Below are 16,728 nucleotides of genomic sequence, written 5' to 3' on the forward strand. Positions count from 1 at the left end.
AGGCTCTGGCTGTCAATTCAAGCACAGTGTGAGTTTTCTCAAAAAGAAATGGAAAATAAAGGGAAAGACTATGTTTAACTATCTAAAAAGTGAGAACATAAACCCTGCCCTTTAAGTTGCAGCTGAAGGCCTTTAATGGAGACCATACTGAACTAAAACCATGACTGGTTAAAGTACTCACTGTACAAGGCAGAAGCAAGTCAGAGGCAGATAAAAAGATTGGGTTTTGAAAGAGCAAGTCTGGGATATTCTTATATTAAAATAGACTCATGAATCCATGCTGTAATTACTGCTTCCACATTCTGTTTTGAACAAAGAGGAACAGGTTCCTTTTGAAGGAGGAACGAAAGTGAATTTGCTCTCTTGTATTGTCAGCTTTTAAAAATGACTCTGGAAAAGATGAATCTGCCACACAGAATGCAATAATTTGCTGTCTGAATTACAACAATAACAATGAAATTTAAAACCACAATAGACAATAAAATAAGATGATAAGTAACATTTGAATAGTTTAACTTATGGATTTGTAATTGAAAAGTGCACACGTAAAAACTGCTGGAAATAAGGAGAGAAAAGGCTTTTTTACAACCTCTGAGTTGTGAGTAGGTGAAGGCAACATTTTCTGTATACGTGGTTGGTGTTTACCCAGCTGTAAGTGAACTGGGATGGAAATGAGGGAAATAAAGATGGAGACAGGATATGAGGTACCACAGAAAGTGAAGAAAACAGAGGCAGTCAAGACACATAACACAGACAATTGACTTAAAACAGCTTCAGAGTAATTTCTGCAGTGTATCATTGCTTTAACATCTTTACTATAACTGGCCTTGTACACATAAATATTGAGAGGTAGATGATTTTAATATTAATGTCAGTATAACACAAATACCATGGTGGAAAACCTGACTTCTTGGTAATAGCATTACTGCGGGTAAGGCTTCATTACTCTTTTTATTTGGTGCGAGTAATCAAATACAATATTAGTAACTCTCTTTGTATCTCTCCATAACATAGTTTATAGAGTTTATTTTCCTGTGACATTGTCTCCAGCTTGTCTCATCATGTAATCCTCTTATGAGTACTTTCTTCCGCCGCCGAGTTACCAAAGCAAAAGCCCTCTGTTTCCCCACCATTTACTAGGACACATCCCAGAACAACACACTGAACACTTTCCTTCAGTTGAAGACCCTGATATGAATACCCATAAAGAGATTTTAATGAGCACAGGGTTCAGCTATCGAGTGCTTGACACTGACGTAGTAGTGGGGCACCACCACAAGAAAACTGCCAACACTGCTAGTCAAATCCAACCCAACCGGTCAAAGCAGATGGCCGCCCACCTAGAGCTGGGTTCTGCTTGAGGTTTCTTCTCGTTAAAGGGGAGTTTTTTCCTCACTGCTGTCGCCAAGTGCTTGCTTATGGGGGAATTGTTAGGTCTTTGTAAATTAAAGAGTACAGTCTAGATCTGCTCTATGTGAAAAGTGCCCTGAGATGACTTTTGTTGTGATTTGGTGCTATATAAATAAAATTGAATTGAATTGAATTGAAATGCAAATTCTAAAATGACACATAAACTACATATCTGAAAATAGGAACGAAGAAAGAGGCACATTTGGAAAATAATCCAGTGCATTTCATTCCACCAAATCACAGTGTTTCAAGGATTTTCAGAGGGTATTGACATTGATTTTATTGTAACATTTCTATATACAGTGGAAACCACATATAATGATCACGGTTACAGTGGTCAATTGCTTATAAGTATCAAAAAGCTCGGGACAGAATCATTTCTATACAAATGCTGTTTTTAAATTTTATTTTACTCCCATGATACATGTATGATATATAATTTGCGGCTGTGGCACCATTATTGCCTTGTGGTAATCCGTCTGCTTCCAGCTGGCTACCTGAGGCTGGTGCTGTGTGCACACTGAAATCATGACAGGAAAAAGAGAGTAATTTTCTCTCAATGAAAAATGTAGTCTCCTTGAAGCTTATGACAAAGTGCCAAAAACGAGCCAACGAGATGCAGCAGCAAAACTGTGGTGAGATGCAGTAGTGAAACAACAAGCATTTGAAACAGCTGCACTGTATTTTGAAACAGTCAATAAAATTCAGTAAATAGCGAAGCTGTCCACTTCATTACTTTATATTCATGTAATTAATATACAAATGTCAATTAGATGGTAATCTGCATGAGAAATAAAGTAAAAGAAAAAAAATTGGTTATAACAATCATCCACTTATAGTGATCAATGTGACCCGGACAGACATGATCACTATAAGTGGTTTCCACTGTATTTTCTGGAACAGACTGAACTGCATGGGAAGTTCAGAGAATTACCTCACTCTACCGGGAGATTTATGTACTTAAATCAACAATACATATAATTTGAAACTTTGCTTTTGGCACCCCCCAGTGGCAGTTTCAAAAAGACAGTGTGCAGGATGTGTAGGAATACGGGAGTTCTACAGTTGAGAAAATGTAGTGCCAAAGGAAAGGGCTGTCTGAAAAAGGCAAGGTGAAGCAGTGAAAGTATTCTAAATATAGCATACACTAATACTGATATTGATTTTTTTTTAAGAGGGCCTCCATTTAGGTGGTTAAAATATGTTTTGCTGCTGGCTATGTCCACAGAAGTATATTGCTTAGCTTCCATCCCAGTACTCCCGTCTGCTTCTCCAAACTGGGAGCGTGCCGACCCAAATCTACTGCAGTTAATACACTGACTTTGGATAACTACCTCATACAACCCCACTTCAAAAAACCCAAACTATCCCTCTAAGGCACAGAGGTGCTCTGAGCTAAATGCTAACATTGTCATGCTAACATGCTAATTTTGAGTAGGTATCATGTTTACCATTTTCACCATCTTAATTTAGCATGTTAGCATGCCAAGATTTGCCAAATACCACTAAACATACAGTACATAAAAATTATGCCATTATGGGAATGGCATAATTTTTGCAGGTATTAAGTCATAAACCAAAGAATTTGACAAATTGAAATGATCCCCTGATGACGCCAGATGAAAAATTAAGGTATCACCAAAATTATTAAAACTTATCCTCATAGCAGTCCATCCAATAGTTGTTCAGACATTTCCCTAAAAATAAAAATATCAACCTCATGTACCAAATGTCATGGCAATCCATAGAGTAGTTGTTGAGATATTTCAGTCTGGACCAAAGAGGTGGACCACACATAAATATCCTACACATAGTGGCTTTAAGAACACAAGACAAAATATGAGATTGCAAGCTGTTGGATGGATGGACATTCTTTGCCTTTTGAAATTGACACCAAATTCAAAGTGAAGATATTAACAGGATCATGCAGAAAAAGAAAGAACTATGAACTACTGAAACCTTTAAGTTGCATGTGTTTTACCTCTGAGAGTCCAGCAGATCCCTGGGTCTGATGATGGCCTTGACCAGGGCATCCGGCCGCACCATCTTCTGAGGCGATGTTTTGGGGCTGGAGTCCGAATCTCCACTCTCCTCGTCCCCCATGGCTTTAACGTAGCTGCTGCTCCGCATACGACGACAAGGAATCTCGTCATCCTTCCCGCCGCCAGGGTAACCCCCCCACTCATCCTGGGGCACCTGGGTGGCAAGGGCACACATAATGGTTGGTTTATGGATATATAGGTAATCACTCTGAATCTGATATGAGTCTGACGTTATGCTTTTGCTGACATAGTGGATGCATTCTTAGACAAAATATAAGCCTAATCCACAGACAAAAAAAATAGTCAATTATAGTTTGAATCTGTAATAATTGTTGATTGTTCACTAGGGGGCAGCACAACAAATTGTAGACACAACTTTGACATATTAACAAATAAAGTTATGGTCAACATGTTAGGAAACATTTGGAGCAAGCTTTGTTTCATTTGGGATCATGTTTCTGGCCACCTGAAGAATGTCAGGCTAATATTAACTCTACATGTAGCTGTTTTTGTCCCCACTGACTCCTGAGGGAAATATTTGGCTCCTCAGTAGCTAAATACTCCACTATATTCACCAGCTAGTCACTAACTTGCCATTCGTTGTGGGCAGGTAGCATACAGTGGGTTTATCAGAGTTTTTTTTTACTGAGTCTGAAAATTATGCTGATGAGAGCTGTGACAGTTAACCAAAATATTTAAGTTGCTGGTAGAAAAACCAAAACAATGAACAAAGACTCTAAAATGCAAAGCTAAAAGGAACTGCAGAGTCAAGTAAAAATACTCTGGATTTGTCTCTATGAGTGACACATTTCACAGTATACTGTACTTAGTAATTTAATCCATTGTTAAAGGATAGATTCATAGTTTTTCAAGTCTGTCTTAAAGCAACAGTCAGTCAGTGCCCATATAAACACCAAAAGAAGTTTTGCTCACTGTAATCATTCCTCCCGTTCATACTGGCTAAAAGATCCCATTCGAATGTGATTTCAGTATAAGTGATAGAAATTCACAGTGTATCCAGAGTCATTTTGTGCAAAAACGTTTATCTGAAGCTTATATGAGGCTTCATCACTCATCATATCAGTCATATCAAGTGGATATCTGCCACATTTACAGTCTTTTTAGCATCAAATTCCCTCTTTGTGTTTCCGTGGACAGTGTTTCCCTGTTGAGCTGCGGTGGAAGTATAATAACAAAAAGAGGGACTTCAGCACTAAAAAGACTGTAACATTGAAAGATATCTACTTGATTTGACTCATTTGGATGGCTGAAGCTTCTTATTATATAGATAAACTTTTAAATACATTTTTGCACAGGAGGACTGTGGATTTTGCCCCCCATCACTTACACTGTAAGTGCATTACAAAGGGATCTTCTAGTGGCCAGTGTGAACAGGATGAATGATTATGACAAGAAAAACCTATGACTATTGTTTTAATAAAGACTTGAAAAATTGTGAACCCGTCCTTTAATATAAAGGTATTGATTACAGCAGCTTTAATGCTTTTGTAAAACGTATAGCTCTTTATTATAAAGTAAGAACATTCAACAAGAGGGCTTTTTCTTCTGGTATTGTACTACAATATATTGCATGTTGCCTATATTGTTCCATCATCATTATTGTGGGTAAAAGCCACCTATAGACCTTAACCATACAATTGTCAGGGTTATTAAAGTACTGAGATTTTTCTTAACTCCTAGAGGACAATGTAGATCTAAATGGAGTGATATTAAAGCATTAAACCATAAAAACCAGCATTATAACATTTTCACCTCATGAAGCAATGCAATGATGGACACTTGAATTGAACCCCTACCTCTGGTACAGTTAGTTCCATCCATTTAGCTACACAGGACCATTTTCATGATGAGTCAACACACATTAAAGCCTTCACGGAGCTTCCACAGCTGCTTAGTTTTTTTTTGTTTTTTTTTTCTTTTTTTCAGTTTGGCCAGGTTACAAACTGCTAAAAACCTTGACTGAGATACTGTTATAAATTTGGCTGTGATGTTAATCATAATTATTGGAAAAAAGAAACCTTGGAAACAGAGAAAAGGAGCTATTTTTGTGGTTGTTGTAGCTATCGCATCTGGAGACATGCCATCAAAACAAGCCAGGCAGTTTACGTGTTGCAATTTTCTTCCACTCGTTAAACCAGGTAATTGAGTATCCAGACAACGGCATCACTATTATTCCATTTCAAGTGAGAACAGGGTGTCTCAGTAGCGCTTGCTCCGAACAAGCAGCACCATACTAAGTGGAGGTTATTGCACTTGACATTAGTCTTGCCTGCTTTGCTCAGAGCACATGTAACTCATGTAATAGTTATAAGAGACTCGGTCAGAACATTTGTGAATACAGATTTTATGTGGAGCTAAAACATTTTCAACTCCATTACGGTACATGCCATTACACAGCATGTAGAAATATTATTATACTGTATGATCCTAATGGGTTTCTGTATTGAAGTTGGTTGTGTAACTTATTAAAATCTGCTGGGCTAACCTCACCCACTCATGTAATGAACTGATGATGATTGTTCACAAGCTCATTACACACAATACCTCTCTCTCACTTTCTCGCTCACACCCGCACACACAAACACACACTCTCATTTTGCTTTAAACAGTACAACAGTTCAATTACTGTAACAGTAGCAGCTGAGTCAGAGTCTTTGACTATTCTACAAACAAACACACAAAATTGCACACACACACACACACACACACACACACAAGACCCTCCAAAGCAAAAACCTATTTTGCCTCTTTCTCTTTGTAGGCTTTCCATGTTTTCTGTTTTCCTTTCAGTTTTACCATGTTGCACTCTGCTGACAGTATGCGACGGTCAGAATCTTTAGCTGGACATGCTTTTACACAGTCAATGATTTGCGCTCATAAAATATGACGTTGTCAGTAATCATTAAATCCTATGTGGAAGATGAAGGCTTCTCCGATGCTGTATCCATCTGTCACTTTAACATCCTGGCAGTCGGATCAGCCTCGGCGGAGTGCCAGTCCTCCCAGCTCTACATTTCATTAGGTTAAATCTGACTTGGATCCATATTTCTTTGACTTTACAGTAATGCTGAACCTGCGCTGCAGTGAAGAAGAGTTTTAAAATAGCCTTTTGTAAAGATAAGTCCTCTCCCAACCACTAGTAATGATTAAAATATTGGATTCATGTGTGATCGTACTGATAATACAGATTGTGTGTTTTTTCAGGGATGACATGAAACTTTCATCTGCCAAAAGAAAATGACTAAGTCACTACTCACAGGTTCACAATGAACTGTGAGATAGCTGACTGGCTATGGCAAATGTCAGGAGGAGATAGGCTGCATCCAAATGTCACTAATGCGTCAGATGCATGACTCTCATCATTTTCTGATGCAAATGTTATCTATTGGAAAATAACAATTGAAATACTATTACATTTCATATGGAAATAAAAACAAATCTTTGCCAACAATGGAATGTCAAATATAAAAACATTTTTAGTAATATTGGCAAAAGCATTAAAAGCACCTGGACTTCTTAACAGTGAATGTGCAGACCTTTATGAGACAGCTATGAAGGTATCCATTCATTGTGTTTATGTCCTGGAATTAAATGACTTCCCTATGACACTAATTCAACTAACCTCTGGCATCAATGCACGCCCACCCATGATTACCATTCTAACAAGTGTCACATCAAATCAAAACGGCTTGAATAATTGATCAATTATGGCTTTATTAAGTCCCACTCTTTGTTAATCACAGCGAATGCTGGATCAAAGCGGCCTTTGACTCTTATGTGTCAAGTCAGCATGGGGGATGGTGTGATTGATGGGGATTATGGATTGAGAGCGGTGTGTCTTCTAGGTTTTTAAAGCTCGGTAGAGCATTTCATTGTAAGTATGTGGTGTTACAGAAAATAAAGGTACAGGCGGATGTAAATGCAGTGCAAAAAGCCACACAGAGACACACAGATGCAGAAAAGGACACATAGAATTTATAGGCTTACTTTAATGCCTTTTAGCCAAAATATGCACAGACACAGTCATGCACACACAGACACACACTCACACACACTCTGATAAAAGTCATTCGTCTCCCCTCCAAAGACAGGCATGCACAAGCTACCAAATGGAGTCGATGGGTTAATTAAGTCTTGGAGGGGTTTGATATTTTTAGACGTCTAATTAATGAAGGGAACGCCAGAGGACGGGCACAAGCTGTGGTGAGATTTGTTTAATTTGGATTCGCTGATAAACTGAATAGATTGTAGGGTGTCTCCCTGTGAAGATAAAAAACAGACTAGGCAGCAGTGTGCTCGTATTGACTGCTGTGAAAAACACACGTGGCATCCCCAGCATGCTTAGTGGAGCTGAAATATGGATGCTTGTCAACACAGACATTCATCTTGACCTAAAGATCCCACTAAGGGAAGACATGGGATTCAAAGGTTAGTGTGCATTCACAAACCCACTCATACGCTGTGAAGCAGACAGTTTCTAACTATGATATTTTCATGAAAGTTTTGATGATTCTTTTCCTAAATAAACATGTCACATTTATGGTGATGATGTGGAGTTCTTTGTGAATATGTGAACCAAGGTTTGTGAGAGCTGTGTGAAAATTCACAGCTCAGGTGTGAAGATTCATATTTTAAGTTACATTATCACAAAAAACAGAACTTTTACCTCCTTTAATTAATTGGATTCTGCTCAATAAGGAACAGACATGCCTTGTGTAAAATAGTTTTTTTCATGTACCGCCAAATATGATAAAATGCTTTTTGATGTCCTGTGACCAAATCCTCTCACACATACTGTTTTGGCATTTCGACTGCCAGTAAATAGCATTGATGAAATGGATCTAACAGGATTGTGCAGACATTGGCATATAGCTGTGAGTGTCTACCTTTTCTTTCAGTGCTTTGATCTTTGGCTCTGTAGGAGGCCACAGGGAGTGTGGTGTGTGTGTGTGTGTGTGAGAGAGTGTGTGTGTGTGTGTGTGTGTGAGTGTGTGCCGGGGTGGTGGTGGGGCTAGGTAGGCCTCAGCCAATGCTCCTGCAGTGCAGCAGTACATTTCATTGATTAACTCTGCGGCTCTATCTATACACAGCGCCTCCCCCACTAAGAAACATAAGTCATTGCCATTAAGTAAAGAAATAGAGTGAGATAGACACAGACAGAGAGAGGGTGGCAGGATGGGACGGGTAAAGTCTAGAAAGATGGAGAAATAGAGGAGAGAGAGGAAGGAAAGGAGAGAGTTAGAGAGTTCTTAAAGGTCCAATCATTGGTAATCCCATCCACCAGCCTCCAGCCCCTCATTTCCTCCCACAAGATTGCATGGATACGCTGTGTGTGTTAGAACAGGTGCTGTTTTTTTTTCCTCTCTCTCTCTCTCTCCTCTTCCCTTCTTGAAGGGAGAACAAATGATGAGTGATTACTTACCTGAACAACTACCACATGTCCACTGCCAACTCTTTTTTCTCATGCCACATGTAAGCCCACACATGCAACTGTGCACAAAATTCATTCAAAATCTGCATATTTACTTTGTCTTTATGCTGTTTATTTACTGATGCCACATTCTAACTGATGTTTTGCATGGACATGTAAGTAGACATGCCTAATGAAAAATGGAAAAGGAGACAGGCATGCACTAAAAGTTTTGTAAAACATCCAACAGTGTACAACTTTCTTTCCTCTACAATCTTATGCTTCTGATCATGTAAACCAGTATTCTTGCAGCATTACTATGAACTAAAACTAATGCTGAAACTAAGCGTAACACTAAACTTGTTCTTTAAATAGCTGAGAAAAGGCAAAATATCTAATCTCAGTAGCTGTGTTTCCATCTAATTGTCAAGCGAATTTTAAGCAAACCTTTGAGACGTCGCAAAAAAGAAAAAATCAGGCCAATTAGGCCTGTTTCCATCAGCTTGTTTGGAGCAAATAAACTAGGCTATGCAAAGCATAGTTTTGTCAGAACTTGACGGTATAGGCTAAGTTATACATGGCTGTAATAAATAGAGCAGAAGAAGTGGAGGTTGAGAACCAGAAATGAAACCAGTTGCCTCGGCCATCTACAAGAGCACAAGGCTAGGTCAAAACCTAGTATATGGCTGGACTGTGTATACTCAATGTGTGGAATTGTGGCCAATGTGGTACAGGGTTAGTCAGTGGTAGTGTCTGTAATGTGAATTCCTGGATATTAAATGCTCATCTACAATTTCCGGTAGTGGTCCTAGTAATATTTGCTCGTCTTGTCCTATTCCTGTCGATAGCTGGGCAAAAGTACATATTGTGACATGGCTGTGGGATATTTCCAGTGCTTAGTAAAAGAGCTGACTTTCCCTTGACTTGAAATTCTTCCTGTCTTCTTAGTCTTACTATCACTGTCAATCTCGCTATTTCTGACTACATTTAAAACTCACAGCTGAAATATAAAAATGTTCTCTCTGGGTTATCAAAAGTCAAACTGACAAATGCAGGAAGTCACAAAAGAATTATAAGTGGATGAAGCAGGCTGAGGTAAAGTGAATACAATAAAAGGGCAGTTCTACACTTTATCACACAATAATTACTAAATAATCATGATGATGAACTTAATTTGTAAGGCACTTTTATTCAACAGAGTTCAAATTTATTATAAAATAATGATAGGCCAGGAGAAACTAATTCACTCAAGTCACTTCAAGCCCTTCACCCTAGTATTGTTAAGGAGAGCTGCCTCAAAAGGCCAAGGAACATCCAAAAAAAAAAAAAAAACTTTCCCCGAAAGATAAAGAAACCTGGAGGATGACTCCAGGGGCAAACCCACTCGAGGGAACAGATCTCCCAGCAGGCCAAGCAGTGCCTGGAGTTACTAGAACCTAAAGTCACAAATATTTTAAAAATATTTTTACAGTAGCTCATGAAATTTCCCTATTGCTCAGTGCTGCATTTATATATTTTGCTTTCCAAATAAAGGAGAAGTCAAAGTTGAATAGTGTCAGATTAATTCACACCCAAAACACAGCCACATCAGGATTGCTATACCCAGCATTTTTTATTTCAAGCTTCTTTACTCTATTTTTGGCAACTAGGTGGGAGGAAAACATCAAAATAAGCTGACCATAGTAATAGGTTATAATGCTGTTACAGCCAATGTGTTGTCAAACAATTGCCTATTGCTAATTGCTAATTGAACTCTGTTTTGGTCAATATGAACTCTTGAGAAAAATATCTAGTGCCTTAGCTTGCTGGATGTTTGAGCTGTATGGAAAGCGGTTCAGGTATGACGCAGCAAGAGAACACATCACAAGAAAGAAATAACGCATCAAGGTTAATACATGACTGCACAGAATTCCCTCTATTCAACACATTCTCCAAACTTAGACCATGAGACACTACAAGGTCAAACTTATATATGTGACTGTCTGTGGAGCATGTGGCATGAACTGTTCTGTTAAAAGACTACTGCAAAGAAGAATTCCTGGCAAAAAAATGCTACGAAAGCAGCAAATACTGATATTAAACCCTTGGAGAATTAGTACGCTATTGCTTTGGCTTGGAAGAACAGTGTCAGATACAAAAAGGATACGAGTAAATGTGCTTAACAATTGACAATTAAAAAGTTACAGCTTGTTAACCTTCTTGTAGAATCAAAGGAAACTTCAGGCTTGAGACAGTAAAACACAAATACGAGCAGATGCTTGCCGACACGGTGGTAACCGCGAATCCACCCTGTCGCCTCAGGCAACAGAGATGAGTAACATTTAGCTACAAACTACTGTCTGATCCCTGGGTTCCTAGGACAAAATCTTACTAAGTAGTAGTTCATGGCCTGATAGCTATCTGGGAGGCCCCGTAATAAAAAAGTTAGGGAACCCCTGTCTGTCTATGTGTAGGCGGTGCACTGTGAAGCTTTCAGTCACAGTGCCAGTTTTGTTTCTGCTGCTTTGCACTTCCCTTTTGTATTTTAATCAGCGGCCTTTCTGCCTCTCAAGCTCCACCTTTGGCAAGCCAACATGCCAATTAATTGGCTTATTAAATCCCTCTGCAATGCCCTATCAGCAAAACTATCAAAGACTAATCCTCCCTTTGTATTACAGTACTGTATGCAGGAAGAGAACAGACTTTCGTTTGCTGAAGCAGCTGACTTCATCAAGGCTGAGAGTTGTCAGTAAGACAAAGTTATTGTGCTGTGAACCTATGAGCTGGAGGCACAGATTACAGCTGTTACTGCAGCCCAGGTTTATTTACATATCTAATTTGTAGAGTGTGTGTGTGTGAGAGAGAGCAAGGGAGGGATGGGGGCCCTAAAACCTACAGTAGATGCATATTATGCACAACTTGAAATGCATCCAGGTGATCCTGTCGCCAACAGTAGATGGATGTTTTGCCACAATCACCTCCTTTCATTTATTTCAAGCTCACAGTCAAACTCATGAAGGAATAATAAGGTGTGTGTGTGTGTGTGTGTGTGTGTGTGTGTGTGTGTGTGTGTGTGTGTGTGTGTGAGGGGAGGGCTAATTGGGGCTAATTTGTGAAATGACTTAGCCAAAGACAGAGAGCAATGGCTAATGCCAGGTCTGATTTCCCAGCATTTGTCATTTCAGAGAAAGAGCAGCCAATATGAATCTATCTCTGTCCTCCCCAGTGTCCAGTTAATCGATCTCTCATACATACACATGTGCTAACCCACTCACACACAAACATTCACACACACCTGCTGCATGCACACACGGAGGATAAGGCTGGTTGATTTTCTATATTTTTCTCATTGTCAACAAATTTCAATGCTTCTCATGCTACTTACAAGTATTGTGTGTGTATCCAAAATCTGATATATTGTATCCCTCTGTGCCATAGACCTCCGTTGTCCAAAAACTATTAACCCTCTGATGCACAACATATTCAAAACCTTTGCACAACATGGGTCAAAAATGACAAGCATTAGTTTTCAATATAATTTGATACATAGCTGAATGTCATTTTTCTGTCTTGCTTAGGCCTGTCATGATATCTACTTTGTTGGATGATATATTGTCCCAGAAATAATTGCAATAAACAATATTATTTCATTTTAAGACCATTTTATGCCACAGTTGCAGTTAACATGGTAACACTGGTTCAGATAAAATACTGTTATGAAGTTAAATAAAGTAGTTAGAAAAAGTAAGAAAAATATAGAATATCACCAGCCTTTTCCTTTAACATACAGACTCTTCTGTAAGACAAGTCCTGCACATCTTTCTGTTTACTGTCTTATACTTTAGCACCACTTTAGAAGTTTTTCCTTCACTCTGGCTCCAACCAAGGACGCAAACAAGGTGTCTAGCGCATCATCAAACCATCTGGTGTATGATAAACATCCCTCCGCACACATTCTCACTCACACATGGACAGGTAATCAGTACACACACTCCCTGGACACAGTTTATGTTGTTACAGTGCAGACAGTTGAGGGTGATACCAATTCAGTGGCAGCAGGAAATGAGAGCTTCTCAATGTGACCCCTCGGTGTGTGCAGGGTATCATTCCTGACTATTGGCTCTGTCTCTGCCTGACTGCTCCTGGTGATGAGCAACAACAGTAGCCATGGGGAGCGAAAACAGCCATCTTTTTTTGCTGTTTCCTCCCCTCCGATTCCTGGAGCATCTCTCACACACTTCGCTGGTGTGTATCTTCAACCTTCGCTCCTGCTCTTCTTCGATGGATCTCCCAGCTCTCTGAGAGGGCATTGATTTTCCTCTGGGGAGGGAAGATGTGTCACCCTGCACGGATTGGATTGATAACGCTAGGCTAAATATAGCCCTGCGGCAGGAAGCAGGAGAAGAGTATATTTTTAGAAGTGTTTATGGTGCCACGACTCGGACACTACCTCAGCTGAATGGCCAATCGGAAGAAAGGGATGGGGGCACTAAACACTGCAGATTGCTGCACTTAGTGGAATTGTAAAAAATTTGAGTGGATGAATGCACTGTCTGTCCAGTTCAAAATGATCATCAGTTATGTTTAAAAATATGCTAGTTAGAGTTAGCCCTAAAAACCATTTTCTGTTGACGTCAGATTAGATTGAGTGGGTTCTTTGGCTCCACTGGCTGATTTGAGTAATGTATTGGCTTTCTGTTTACAACAGTCTCTAATCCATACAACACGCTCTGCTTAGAGCTCTGAGTCTCCAAGTCTTCTCCCCCCAATGTGCTGAAGTGCTCGCTTTATTTTTGGCTGCAGGTGGTACTTACATGATGCTATCAGATATCACATTGTTGTATATTGAGCAGCGTTGTTACATAATCTATTTTTCCTTGCTTGGATTTGCAATTTGGGATATATAAGCATGCTGTCTTTTTTATATTCCCTTCAGCTTGCATATATAACCCATGTGGTACTTCTGCGAAAAGTGCTGACTCAAACTTTATTGATCCCCGAGGCACTATGGGGTCTCCTGCAGAGCCAATCATGGCTCAGTGCAAAACGCTAACCTTTTCAGACCTGAAACCTATGCGGAATCGAAGCAAACAACAAAGTAGAAATCAACATTGATCTCTGGTCTTTCATTCTCATACTGCCGACTCTTCCCCTCCGGTGCAGATCATTTATGGAGTTAATTGATTCGTCCCGCTGTGCTTGTCCTTTCTGTTGCCAGCCACATGCTGAGCCATAGGACAGGTTCATATTGTAATATCCAAGGCAGCAACAAAAACCGTCTTTTAGATCAATCACAAATCCAGCTGAGATGAGCAACTTTTATTCTATTGGCCAGTGATGTCTACAGAAAAAGAATGCTTTGTGTTGTACAATGCAGACTTTAGTTTTGGGACTCATGAATTTATGAAATTATGAAGACACATTCAATCACTGTAGTGACTGAGAGATAAAAAGAATGTTTTGATCATCACTTCAATTGCTCGTCGCTATCAAGTCAGACATGGCTCCATCCAAATCATCATCTTCTCCTTTTACCAAACCCTCCAAATACCCTTCATCTATCCATGAGATCCATGCATTCAAATGAACACAATGTTTATCAGTATGTCAATTTCTCCAATCAAGTGCATCAAACCTAATGTGCATGAAGGTTTGTGTGATCAGTGAAATTAGTAGCTGCAGTGTTTGGTTGGAAAAACAGCATATTCACAATAAGAATAAGACAAACTCACCTGTAGATAGTGACAGGGCCTGAGGTTGGGCTTGAGGTCAGTTGGCGTCATGGGTTTCTCTAGGTTGAGTGAGGACTTCCTGTAGGCCTCCTTGGCTTGACTGACCGTTAACGTGGACCAGGAGCTCCTTTTCATGAACTTGCCTTCTGGTGCCATGCTTATGCTCTCGCAGGCTGAGCACTTGACGTCGTTATTACTCTTAGATGTCTTTAGAGACAGGTCTCCGGCAAGGTGTGCATGCACTGAGTCAGGGTAACAGTGGCTGATGTGGTCCACAGGATGTCGTGACATGACACTTGGTGTTCGGTATGTGCTGTCACTATCCAGGTTGTCATCCGAACTCCACCAACCTCCAGAGCGTTGCTTCCCACTACTGTCGGCTTTGCGTTCTTTGCTCTTGCTGCGTTTGCTGTGTTTGTGGTGGCCTTGATGGTGGTGATGATGGTGGTGTGAGCTGTCCCGGTGTGAGTCGCTTTTGGTACCATTCATCTTGGAGGAACCTTCTAGAGAGTGTGACTTTGTGAAGAGCTTCTGTACCGAGTGGACTAAGTGACGTATTCGCCCGGGGCTTTCGTTGCGCTGCTCTGTAGTTGTGGTTGTAGTGGAGGTGCGTTGGTACTGCAATGTGTGGAAGCCATCCCTGTGCAGAGGCATCTGCTTCTCAAATTGGTCCAGAAGGTTTGCTGGGATTCGGTTCATTTTGCTGCTACCACCATGCGAGGATGAACCACCGTCATCTCGGGATTCCCTGCCGCCAGAGGTGTTGCCACCGCTGTCCCGCGAAGCGCTGCCATAGTGCATGCGGGGGAAAGTGCTACTTGAGATGGAGTGGTCGGTGGCCGACATGGACACCGGCATCACCATGCAGTCGGAGTGGATGGAGCTGCGCGGGGAGCAGCGGTGGTGACCCTCAAGGGGGCAGCTCTCAGTGGGGCTGAGGAGGTAGGAGGGGGGGCGTGAGTCGCCATAGTGGAGGTGGTGGTCCAGGGAATGGTCACATTCAGCCAGGCCGCAGGTGTGGGCTGAGGTGGGAGAGGTGAGCTGGAGCTGGGCAGGGCGGCCGCCGGAGAGACCCTTCATGTTCCTGGGTGGAGGGGAGTGGCTGTCCTCATCGAAGTACTGCGAGGGCGACCATGAATACTGCTGGTCTGAAAGCAAGAGAAGGAGAGTATTAGATCCCACCCAGGGTAAAAAAAACTTTTTCCCAGAAAAAGAAATGCATTTCACACTTAATGAGGAGGAAAAAAGCCTATTACTAAATGACATGACCTAAACAGGTTGGTCATTATCCACCATACTCTCACTCTCGATATCCAGTACAAAAGGACACGAAAAGCTCAAAAAGTAGCTCATCTGAGATGCAAAAAAGAAATTAACACATTGCACAGACAAAATCTCAGCCCTCCTACTTTTCCCTTCCATTCAGGTGTGTGATGGTATACTGCTAGAGAGACAAGGGAAAAAAGACAGAAAAGGAAGAGAAGGGCAGGCGACAGGTAGGAGCCCGCATTGCCATTTATCCAATGCAAAGTGAAATAATAGCCTATCACTCTGTGGTTCTGGTGTCATCCGTCAAAGCCCTGAGGAGAGCGCTTGCGAGGCGTACGGCCTGATAGGCGTCCTTGGGAGGCGATCACCAAACGCACCCTCCCTCCCTCCCTCTCTTTCTGTTGGCCATGTAGCCTTAGATTAAAACCCAATTCTGTGTGATCAGTCACCAAGGGCAGACGTCCCTGCACTCTATTCCAATGTATTTAACTTAATCAGAGGGAAGGTTTACTTTATCTTTATGCCTCACCATTGTCTGCTCTCACTGTAATTACAATGCCCTTCCTTTGAATCACATCATGATGAGGATTAAAATTCCATATAGCAAGAGTGCTATGTCATGAATGACACCATGATCGTTTTCCCTAATGTGACTTTATTTAGGAAACAATTAAAGTCTAATATATCCCAATGCAGTCTGAAGGTCTTCATATCAGTACCTTTTTTTTTAGTTTATGAGGTTTGAATGAATGCTAATGAAGTTACGCTATAAAACTTAAAAGTGTACATTTTATGAATCATATGTATTATAAGTATGCTGTATTTCATAAAATTATATTTCTTTTGCCACCCCTTTTTTTTGGTT

General features: G+C 40.5%; 1 protein-coding gene across 1 annotated transcript in view; it reads right to left on the reverse strand.

The window, feature by feature from the left end:
• dlgap2a (discs, large (Drosophila) homolog-associated protein 2a) overlaps window positions 1-16,728 on the reverse strand; it is a 162,227-nt gene that overhangs the window by 42,583 nt on the left and 102,916 nt on the right. Inside the window, exons 4-5 of the mRNA XM_067613832.1 lie at window positions 14,595-15,742; window positions 3,392-3,606 (exon numbers count right to left, since the gene is read on the reverse strand). Coding sequence (XP_067469933.1) covers window positions 3,392-3,606; window positions 14,595-15,742 — 1,363 coding nt within the window. The remainder of the gene's footprint in view (window positions 1-3,391; window positions 3,607-14,594; window positions 15,743-16,728) is intronic.

This window comes from Thunnus thynnus, chromosome 16, assembly GCF_963924715.1.
Source record: "Thunnus thynnus chromosome 16, fThuThy2.1, whole genome shotgun sequence".
Classification (NCBI taxonomy): Eukaryota; Metazoa; Chordata; class Actinopteri; order Scombriformes; family Scombridae; genus Thunnus; species Thunnus thynnus.